The 11,696-nt window shown below is 39.2% G+C and overlaps 2 protein-coding genes across 2 annotated transcripts; both read right to left on the bottom strand.

Moving 5' to 3' along the window:
* Window positions 1-1,457: 1,457 nt before the first annotated feature.
* On the bottom strand, window positions 1,458-8,185 carry LOC26530005. Its single transcript, XM_047012082.1, has 3 exons — window positions 8,120-8,185; window positions 2,838-3,167; window positions 1,458-2,783 (listed from the first exon to the last, which is right to left on the bottom strand). Exons 1-3 carry the CDS (start codon window positions 8,183-8,185, stop codon window positions 1,458-1,460), a joined length of 1,722 nt encoding a protein of 573 aa, XP_046868038.1.
* An 824-nt stretch (window positions 8,186-9,009) lies between these two features.
* Window positions 9,010-10,978, bottom strand: LOC6638819. The gene is made up of 2 exons (XM_015179023.1): window positions 10,889-10,978; window positions 9,010-10,827 (listed from the first exon to the last, which is right to left on the bottom strand). The coding sequence occupies exons 1-2, from the start codon at window positions 10,976-10,978 to the stop codon at window positions 9,010-9,012; spliced, it is 1,908 nt and encodes a 635-aa protein (XP_015034509.1).
* Between the last annotated feature and the right edge of the window lie 718 nt (window positions 10,979-11,696).

Here is an 11,696-nt window from a genome sequence, read left to right as displayed (position 1 = left end):
GTCTGTCTGTCCTTATTGTTTTTTATAGCGCAGATATGCTTACAACTGTTTAGAGAGTAGAGTAACCAAGATAGCCCATCTTTGCTATAAAGCATGTGAAAATAGATACATATATTTCATTTTAGCAATCCTAAAATTGAAGCACTATATAAAATATAAGTAAAGTGGCGGGAATAAATTTGAGACATAAATTTGTTGACCTTAAATTCTGATTTCATGCGATTCTTGTATAACGTTTAGTTTTGATGTGTTAATTTATAGAGTTGATTTGGTCATTCTATTGAAATGATGTACCATAAATAAATAAAAAGACCCAAAATTTGGACCCTAAAAAAAGTAATAGATCTATTAAAACTATATACCACAAATTTTCAATTTGGCCCCAGGATCCAATTTGGACCCAATTGAAAATCTCAATTTTGAATGTATTTTTATAGTCTCCCTGCTTGACGTCACTTTACGCCACTCACTTGAACTACGAAAGATAGTGAAAAATATCTCCCGTCCTTAAATTCTGATTTCATGCGATTCTTGTATAACGTTTAGTTTTGATGTGTTAATTTATAGAGTTGATTTGGTCATTCTATTGAAATGATGTACCATAAATAAATAAAAAGACCCAAAATTTGGACCCTAAAAAAAGTAATAGATCTATTAAAACTATATACCACAAATTTTCAATTTGGCCCCAGGATCCAATTTGGACCCAATTGAAAATCTCAATTTTGAATGTATTTTTATAGTCTCCCTGCTTGACGTCACTTTACGCCACTCACTTGAACTACGAAAGATAGTGAAAAATATCTCCCGTCCAATGTGATATTGTGGAATAAATAATTGATCGACTACGTTGCCTCCCAAAAACAGGTATTATTTTAGGTAAAAAGGGACGAATATGTATAAGAGCCTATTTTGCGAGGAATGTGCATACATATACATACATACATAAGTATGTATATCTTAAAACAGCACGATATATTCATGTATCCAAACTTGATATTCTCTTCGATTAATAATTCTTCAAGCGGTTTTTGTAAAATGTACTTATTGTTAGTACTAGTTTAGTATACCTATTTATATCTCTCCGATTTTGATCAAGATCGATTGACTAAATAAAATAAATGTCAAGTGGTGTTGTGAAATGATTTTCCGTGCCATCAGTAAAATTTGTTATTTGGTATGTTGCCTATAAAAATTTGGATTCCATGTTCCCAAATACGAATCCAACTCATGAACATATTTTGTGAATATTTTGCACTTTGCAAGTATCAGTTGCCAGTACGGACGTTGGTTTTGAATTAAAGCTTTAAATTAAGTGGAATAATAGAAATTTTAACTCGTTTTGTTATTGTATTATTGTAATTCTTGGGTGGAAAGTGGAATTGTAATCTTAAAATAAAGTCTGCACTCCAAAATGAGTACAAATCGATCACGGAATAAAACAAATCCGGCTATGTTTAATGACGACGGAACACACGACGCTTTTGGGTCTTGTAACGGTAACCATCATCAGCCAAGACAGCGGACTCGTTGGTAATGCCATTATCAACTGGAGCCAAATACTCGTTGGAAGGAGCAGCAATCTCAACAGCTTCCTGAACAGGGGGCAGGTAGTCGTTAGATGGCAAGTGGCTCACATCACGACGGTGCCGACGGAGCACCACACGCTTGTGGGTCTTGTAACGGTAACCATCATCAGCCAAGACAGCGGACTCAACTGGAGCTTCAACTGGAGCCAAGTATTCGTTGGAAGGAGCAGCAACCTCAACAGTTTCCTGAACAGGGGGCAGGTACTCGTTGGATGGCAAGTGGCTCACATCACGACGGTGGCGACGGAGCACCACACGCTTGTGGGTCTTGTAACGGTAACCATCATCAGCCAAGACAGCGGACTCAACTGGAGCTTCAACTGGAGCCAAGTATTCGTTGGAAGGAGCAGCAACCTCAACAGTTTCCTGAACAGGGGGCAGGTACTCGTTGGACGGCAAGTGGCTCACATCACGACGGTGGCGACGGAGCACCACACGCTTGTGGGTCTTGTAACGGTAACCATCATCAGCCAAGACAGCGGACTCAACTGGAGCTTCAACTGGAGCCAAGTATTCGTTGGAAGGAGCAGCAACCTCAACAGTTTCCTGAACAGGGGGCAGGTACTCGTTGGATGGCAAGTGGCTCACATCACGACGGTGGCGACGGAGCACCACACGCTTGTGGGTCTTGTAACGGTAACCATCATCAGCCAAGACAGCGGACTCAACTGGAGCTTCAACTGGAGCCAAGTATTCGTTGGAAGGAGCAGCAACCTCAACAGTTTCCTGAACAGGGGGCAGGTACTCGTTGGATGGCAAGTGGCTCACATCACGACGGTGGCGACGGAGCACCACACGCTTGTGGGTCTTGTAACGGTAACCATCATCAGCCAAGACAGCGGACTCAACTGGAGCTTCAACTGGAGCCAAGTATTCGTTGGAAGGAGCAGCAACCTCAACAGTTTCCTGAACAGGGGGCAGGTACTCGTTGGATGGCAAGTGGCTCACATCACGACGGTGGCGACGGAGCACCACACGCTTGTGGGTCTTGTAACGGTAACCATCATCAGCCAAGACAGCGGACTCAACTGGAGCTTCAACTGGAGCCAAGTATTCGTTGGAAGGAGCAGCAACCTCAACAGTTTCCTGAACAGGGGGCAGGTACTCGTTGGAAGGCAAGTGGCTCACATCACGACGGTGGCGACGGATCACCACGCGCTTGTGGGTCTTGTAACGGTAACCATCATCGGCAAGCTCATGGGCTGGTGCAGGCTCATTCTCAACTTGGACAGGAATGGGGGCAGCAACTTGGATAGGAGCTGGAGCAGCTACCTGGACTGGGGGCAAGTACTCGTTGGATGGAGCAGCTTGAACAGGGGGTAGGTATTCGTTGGAAGGCAAGTGGCTCACATCACGACGGTGACGACGGAGCACCACACGCTTGTGGGTCTTGTAACGGTAACCATCATCGGCAAGCTCATGGGCTGGCTGAGTATCTACTGGGGGTAAGTACTCATTGCTGGGAGAAACGACAATCTGCGACTCCTGCACCACGGGGGGCAAGTACTCATTCGATGGCAGATGACTGACATCAGCAGCCACAGCTGCGATCACGGCAAAGGCGATCAGGAAAACTTTCTGCAAGAACACAATTTCAATTCATTTCAAATTTCGTTTTTAAATATTTCAATTATTATAATAAAAAAAAACCAAAAAAAAAAAAGAAAAAATCGGATTAGTCCTCGCGGTTTGTGTTATTTTGATTGAATTTATGAAGCGATTTTAAGAAGTCGTACCATATTGTCCGTTGGAATTGAGCTTGTTCACTCCAGTACAACCGAAACTCTAATGAAGAATATGGAGAACCTTTTGGTATTTATACAAATTCTCTGCTTCAAATTACAGCGGTCGAAACATTGATTCGACGTCGCTGCCACCGCTGAAGACGACGCAGCCATCACGCGCTGTAAAATTCGCACGGCTTTGCTCTGCACGAGTTCGTTCTAAACCACCTCTCTCTCTATTGACCATTCGCTGACGCTAACGTCGACAGCAACGCTTACAGCAACAGCACCACTAACAACTTGAGAGATGTTGAAGATCGAAAAAGTTTAATGGCCAAATTCGTTCGCACGGATTCTCTTAATTGTTTTATTTAATCTTATGCAAAAGATTTGATGGACATCAACGCTTAGGCCAAGTCGATCGCACACACACACATACATACACATACACATACACATACACACACACACACACACACACCCACAGAGTAGACTGCCTTTACTGTGTTGTTTACACCTTATTTTTGCTTTTGCTGTTGTCTTTGTTTCATTCAAGCCGCCAACTCGCGCTCGATTTAAATTCAAATGATGAGTTATATGTTTCAATCAAATTTGTTCATTTCAATAAGATTCATACTGATACACTGTTTTGTGTGTATGTATTTTCATACATTGTATATTTAACTACATATGCGTCTTCTTTTTGTTGTCATGTGGCTGGTCGCCTCACCGTTCATTAATCACTAAATAGGAACTGCCAAAATGTGGCATACAATTAAACAAAAAAAAAGAAAAAAATATATACATGTATACAATCTGTATATGTATTAAGATGGAAATACACAAATATGATATAATTATGTGTTTTTGCGTTATATTTGGGCAAGTGCGTAAAATCAGTGCCGGATATTGTCAATATATTGAACACAATCGAAAACGATTTCAATCGAGGTTTTCCAAGTCGCAAAATTTGAAAGCAAAAAAAATCAAATGTTAATCAAATGGTCACTACATACATCATAGTGGTCTACAACATTATAAACAACAAATATGTATTACAACTATGTCTGACGAAATCCACTAGAAAGTCAGTTTACATAAAAGACCAATTTTAGTGTTTAATTTAATCAAAGAGTAATACAAATAGTTTATAAATTTTCTTATATTTTGTCATTGCATTTCTTTTAAGATTTAGTAAACAAATAGAAATAGGCTGGTTTTAAATGTTAATATATGATCATTTTTGTTTAAAAATATTGCATCAGTGTTATTATAAAATTCAATTAAAATGAACAACTACTCTAATGCTCTTCAGAATCAGATACTTCAATGAAATAAAAATTCGAAATTCCAAATTTGTTACCCATTCTTGGACTTTGAAACTTTTAAAATATAAGTAAATTACAAATATACAAAATATAAGCTTCAATAGGATTTACTTAGCACATAATTGCTGCAGTAGCTGAAATAGAAGCAGTTCCACCAATTGCCATGATTAATGATCATAATCCCATGCAAACTGGCAACTTAGCAAAATGGGGAGATTGAGCACTAAATGCAACATAAACACAACCGTAAAACAAGATTCGTTAGTGGAGTGGCGCCAAGAACTACTTAATTGGTTCCGCAAAATCGAAGGATAAGTTTAGATAGCGTTTGGATGACTAATGCTGATTAATTCTTTGGAAATAAGTGCAAATAAAGAGTCAAGTATGTGTATAAATAGAAACCTATCTGAAGGTCGTTAAATCATGCTCAGTACATTATGCCGGAGCACTTGATTATGATGATAATTATGATGATTATTAAGGCGATGATAACAACACGAAGTGGAATACGTTCGTGTATAAGATAATAGTACTGAATCACTGAAGAAGTACACTAGTTGTCTCACGCGCCAAGGAAAGTTGGATCATCAAATAGGTGGAAGTGATGGAGTCAATTTTGTTTTGTTTATAGTACCAGTTTGCCTAATTGGCTGTCTATTTAGATATTATTTCAATTTTCTGCCTTTTCCTCGATGCATTAAATTTGGTGTTTTAGATTTCTAGTTTTCAGGTTAAATAAAACAAAGCCGCCACACGATTCAATTCTATTTATCATTTCCTGCGCACTAAAACAGAAAAAGCCAAAAAAGAAAACCAAAAAAAAAACAAATTTGCAAAACTATCAAAACTCAACAAGCTCGATTTATGTCTTTGCTAATTTACATTATTATCTCAATTCTCAATCTACGGGCCTCCAAAAATTCTGGTGTGTTCTATTGTAGTAAATTGAATTTGATTGTAGTTCTGGTCCAGTTTCCCATAAATGTTTTAGCAGGCATGATGCTAGTCAATAGATCACGTCTGTCAGGCCAACGGAGTGGACTCATCATCATCATTATCATCAACATCATAATCATCACCATCATTAGGAGCAGCGTCATCATCATTATCACCATCAATATTATTATTATCACCAGGGGCAGCGGCAGCCGGTTCGAACACTTAAAAGTGCCATTTCGGAATTGATGTTTATGCTGAAATAGCAAAAATATGCAAATTGGTGAATGGCAATAGCAATCTCCTCAACTGTCCCCTTAGAATCCAAATGAAAAAGTCTCATAATGGGTATTAAAAAATCAAAATAAAACTGAACAAAAGATATAGACTTGGCTAAATAAAAAATAAAATCAAAATTGTCAACCAAAACAACGATCACTATTCCTAATAAGTCCACACGATCTCAAATTAGCCCAAACCGTTAAAACAAAAAAATGGACAAAGTAGAAAAGCATTTGTCCCATCTGATTCGGTTATATCGACACATCCTATTGCCCTACAATCTGAAAGACGCCTGCACTAAAGTTAGCGCCCCTTAAATTCGGGTTGATCGTTCAAAATCTTTAAGCGTCGCTCTGTCTAACCCAGCGAAAACCAAATCACGGCGCCTTAATTTATTCAAATTCTAATTAATATTAAATCCATTTGTTTTTTTATTTTTTTTTTTTTTGCATATTTTTTGCCTATCTTAAGAGCTTAACAGGCGGCAAGTTCTTTCACATGGCAGCCTTTCCTTTATGTTTTTCATTCCTCTTTTTTTTTTCGTTCCCATGCGCAAGTTAATTTAGTCTTTCATTATCTTATCGAGAAGGGTATGAAATCTAGCATTGGGATATAATATGTATCAATTGGTCTTTTTGGTTTTTTTGAAGAAATTAATCACACGACACGCTCAAAATAAAATGAAATTTAATTGTATCTTCTGCGCTAGTTGCATGGCACTTGAAATTGAGACAGAACTTTAGAGTTTTTTGCAAACTTTTGTGAAATCTATGAATATGGATGATTAAAGAGTATCCAGACGTCTTTATGAAAGTAAAAATCTGTTCACTCGTGTTAAGTACACGTTTTAGTCTTTTTTATGATAAATTAAACTTTTGTTTTTTGTTTTCGTTTTGATGCTCTTTTTCATTTAATTTAAATGTATGATAAATCATTCTGGAAACCAGTTTTCTCTGCTTCTCGGCGAGCGGTGACTAGAAAGTGCCACCACCACCGCATCTTCTTCTGCTTACACAAAAGATATACATATGTAGAGGGAGTGGAAACGAGAGTGAGAAAGAGGGAATAAGATTGAAAGAGAAGAAACATAAGCACACTTTTAACACGCGGCTTCATAAATAATTTAGATACGCGTGGCAACCGAATCGAACGAATGTTTTTGTTTTTGCAAGTTCCTTTCCTTTTGATTCGATGTCCATCAATAGATTGATGAGATGCTGCCGATGTTCAGAACTTTGTGTATTGCTGAATGCTTGAGAAATTAATTATATTGCATGTAAATTTAATCCCAAAGACCCTATGGGTTCCCATTCCCATTGTTCTGTGCTGATCTATGTTTAACATATGACGCAAGGCATTACACGAACATGCTGTAAGTGCCTAGGTACGTACCAGGGCTGGGGCAGCTTGAACATTGTTTTTATCTGATTCGTTTGTTTTTCGATCTTGTAGTTGAAATAATGTGCCAATTAAGCGGGGCGTTGGACAATTAGAGAAAAAGAAGCGGGCGTTCGGATCATTGAACTCAATTGCCAACTCCAACATCTTCAATTCTCTAGAGATGAACATTCTGAACCGCTTCTAAGCCCAAATGTGCCAAATTTATTTCTGTAATCAGACAATGAAGCCACGAGCAGAACGTGGCCGACTTGGCCTGGTCTGATCTGCTACGGTCGGGTCAATCTCTGACGCTGTGTTTGTTAATTTTATGCAAAGCTCTCCACACTCGTTGGTTCTTACTCATATCGCTGCCTTGCCATAAATTATACTAATTTAATTCTGCCTGTACCCTTATTTTTTGCCTGTGCTAGGTTTGGGCTTACTTAAGTGAGCGACTTGCCCTGATTTATGGTTTAAAACTTAAGAGCTTTCTATATTAACCGCTGCATTTTTTCTCTTTTTCACATTTGCTTACTGATTCAGTCTTTTTTTCGTTGTCTTTCTGTTTACGGGGTCAATTGCCGCTTAAGATGGTCTATAAAGATATCGAAAGGAAATCAATGCAAGTTTAATTAATTGATTTTAATGATCAATAATGATTGTGTATTGTTTCATTTTTAATATGCATATATGTATGAACAGAAGCAGCTGTAATGGCGATGGCGGTTTCGATTCCCTTGTAAAGAATGGCCTATGGCGAGTAGTTCCATATTGATTTAAAAGTTCACATTCAAATATTGACATTGACGGTCAAATATTGATTCGAGTGGGAGCGGTTAAGTATGCCAAAATTCAACAAAACATACGTAACTCTCCTTACATAGATGCTGATGTCGATGCGGATTGAATTTGCTAGCCAGGTCACTCCATCTGATGGCTGATCCATTGAAATGATTAGTGTTTTTGTCTCGTATTTCTATCTCTTTTTTACCGCGTCTCAATTTCTGTCTGAGTCAAATGAAACAATAGATTTTGGTTTTATTTTGGTTTTCGATTTGTAGTTTATTGCATTTGCATGAGAATCAAATCTAAATTATCGCATAAATTTATGTTGACAATTCATTCGACTTGTCTGTGTTATGTGTGTGTGTGTTTGTGTGTGTATATATACGTGTGGGGCTCTTCCTTTCTACTTTACCAAGAAGAAGAAAGAAAAAACTTGTATGACCTGTGTCTCCATCTATATATCTTTTGTGCAGCAAACTAGTGTTTGCTTTTTTAGTTTTTATTTTGATTTTGTTTAGCTCTGAACTAGTTTCCTACTTAAACAATGAATTTATGCATATAGCCGAGATGCGTGTGGGCAGCTAATTATTATAATCTATCCATATATACAGAATAAACATAGAATAGTCATGCTATACACACAAATTTTCATGTAAAACCAATTTTGATGAATACCATTAAGAACACGTGGCGTATATGTAATATGTTAAAGGTTCTCCGACCATTCAAAATGTTTTTTATTTATAATAAGTTGAAAAAAAAAATTCATAATACATGATTCAAAATATATAAAAAAGTTATTTAGCTTAAAGCTTTCATCGAAAGCCAAAAGCTTCACTACATTTCCGAAGCGGAAACGGATATCGAAGCCATTTCAAAATGGCGCCAGCCTAGAAGTATGCCACAAAAACATTTTGTGTTGTGTCTGCTCTTATAGCAAGTGCTGCTAAGTATGATTTATTTTAGATAAACATTTATAAAAATTTAAAATTCGAATGCTTGCTTGGGCTTCTTATAGTGATAGCCATCAGCTCGGAAGTCAATATTGTGTTGAGAAGAAGCAACAGCCGGTTCAAAGCTATACGTTAGCGAGGATGCAGCTGCTTGGATTCCATGGTGGCGTCTGTGTGACTTCGATTTTGGTTGCCCCCTTTTCGGCTTGACATAGAAGGCCTGCGGCGAAGTACCAGCTAGTCCAAAGCCATCATTGTCCAGATCATCATCTTCGTCCACTACTACAGTGCGTCGATTGCCCGACACAGGAGTGCGATAATATCCATGATTATGTAGCAATGCGCTGGGATCGCTATAGAAACTGCCATCAATTATATTGGTATCCTGTTGATTACCCAAGGCATTGGTTGGCCCTTGCAAGTGAGGTTGACCAAATACATTGCCACCGAGTACATTTAATCCTTGATAATTGGAGCGATTGCGTTGCCGTCCATTGGCCAGACGTGGAACTTGTCCTAAAGCCAATTGGGCACTTAAGGCTGGATCGAAAGGTGCAGCTGCTGCAGCCTGATTTGCTCCACTTAGTGAGGGATCGAACTGATTTTGGTTTGGTCGTTGAGCAGTGGAAAGCTGGGCTCCCAGAGCTGGATCGATTTGATTTTGTATGGGCCGTTGAATACCAGGGCTTTGCCCACCAAATGACGGGTCGAATTGGTTCTGTAGGGGAACTTGCGCAGAGCCTGGAAGTTGTCCGCCAAGTGAAGGATCAAACTGATTTTGCAAAGGTGCGGAAACCGCAATTGGAGCTTGAGCTGTCGCTGGTCGTTGAGCAACTGGCGCTTGACCAGGAGACGGAGCATACTGATTTAGATTTTGAAAAGGACTTTGAACACCATTGGAAGGAGAAATTTGATTCTGATAGCCATTATTACCGGCTGCTTGACCAGCGGCGGACAGTTGGGCGCTCAGAGAAGGAGCGAATTGATTTTGATTAGGAATCCCTTGACCTGCGGCAAGCTGAGCACCACCAGCTGCTTGATTTTGCCCTCCTAAGAAAGGATCAATGAGAAAGTTATTCCTACCGCCATACCCACCCGGTCGGGAGGGTCTCTGTGGTCTCTGACCATTGCCAAGTACAGCCAATTGGCCACCTGCGGGAGTGCCAGCTCCCTGGTTTGGAAAGTTGCCAGCTGTGGGGGCCAAAGCACTTGCTGGTAACTGGGCACCAGCAGGATCATTGGGACCACAACCTGGGGGAGGATTACCGGCGACTTGACAATTGGGAAATGAAGGTGCTGCTCCAGTTGGCAATTGCTGGCCAATCGGGGGATCCGGTCGCGTTAGGGAATTCAACTCAGAGTCCTGCGACTGAACATTGATTTGGGTATGGGTATGAAATACAGAATTGGGAGCACTGGCATAAAGTATGCGACTAGGACGTCGGCGACGATAGACCACTTGTGTGGCTGCAGGTGTAAAAAGATCTGCGTTAGCATTGTTGTAGTCCGTGCGGATGTGGGGCTTACTCTCCTTGTAGTGTATGTGCTCCGTCTTTACCTCGGGCTTCTTGTCATAGTGGTGATAGTGATCCACTCGTTGTTTTTTGGGCTCCTCGTGGTAATAGTGTTTGGGTTCCTCGTGCTCCTCCTCCTTGTGATACACCACGCGTTCGCTGGTGTGCTTTTCTTTCTTGTAATAGGGCTGATCCTCTTCGCTTTCCGTCTGCTCTGGTGGCAGATAATGATGCTCTTCGTCGTCATCATTATGCTGTTTCCGCTGATGCTTGTGATGTTTTTCGGCCAAGCAGGTCCCGATCAATAGGGACAACAGCAAAATCTTAATAAAATCCTAGCACAGTAAGATTGATATAAGTTAGCTTTTTGTTTTACTTGGTTAAACCATCTCTCACCATTGCCTTGTGACCAGTAGTGCTAATGTTTTTCGATTTTTTACTTTTATACTGCAAAATCGTCAACTTGAATGTGCATTGAAGATGCATCACCGTTCCATTCCAAACCCCAAAGACTACCCCGAAACCTGTTATCGGGCGTGAGAAATTTATTTAACGCTTTGTGACCCATTTGTTGAATGCTTGCAATTAAAATTCAAATTTTCAATCCAAATCAATGTTCTAACAATAAGATGCCGCAATCACTGACCGTAAATTTTACCATAATCACAGCGTTTAAATTTATTGGCAAAAAAGCACTGCACACGTAAAAGTATATTTTTAAACCTATATAAATTGTTCACTGAGAGTCAACGGACCTTTAGAACAAATGCTTTTTAAGATGAACTACCCTTGAATTTTAGCAAAAACGTGTTTTACGGTGTAGGCGATCCCCTAAAAGCATGCATTGCAGCTTAACCCATAAAAATCCAAAAACAATCAATCAGATTAGTTCTAATTCACCAAAAAAAAAAAACCCAAAGTCAATATTATACATGCCTAGATAAAGTTTTTTCTCCCCGATTTCTCATTTTAGCGATAATTTCCATATCTGTGAACACCGTTCACCTATTGGTGACAGCAATGAAATTTTCAATGTACTCACATTAAGTTTTCGGAAGAAAACATGAGATGTTGCAAACAGACGATAGAAGTTATGCATTTTAATTCAGTTCATTTTTCATTTCAATTCATAAGTTTGAATGACACTATCCCAAAATCTTTTTGAAATTTTTTGTTATTCAACATGAAACTGAAGATTCAACGA

This window comes from Drosophila willistoni, assembly GCF_018902025.1.
Source record: "Drosophila willistoni isolate 14030-0811.24 chromosome XR unlocalized genomic scaffold, UCI_dwil_1.1 Seg144, whole genome shotgun sequence".
Taxonomy (NCBI): Eukaryota; Metazoa; Arthropoda; class Insecta; order Diptera; family Drosophilidae; genus Drosophila; species Drosophila willistoni.
This window is presented reverse-complemented; position numbering and strand designations above follow the sequence as displayed.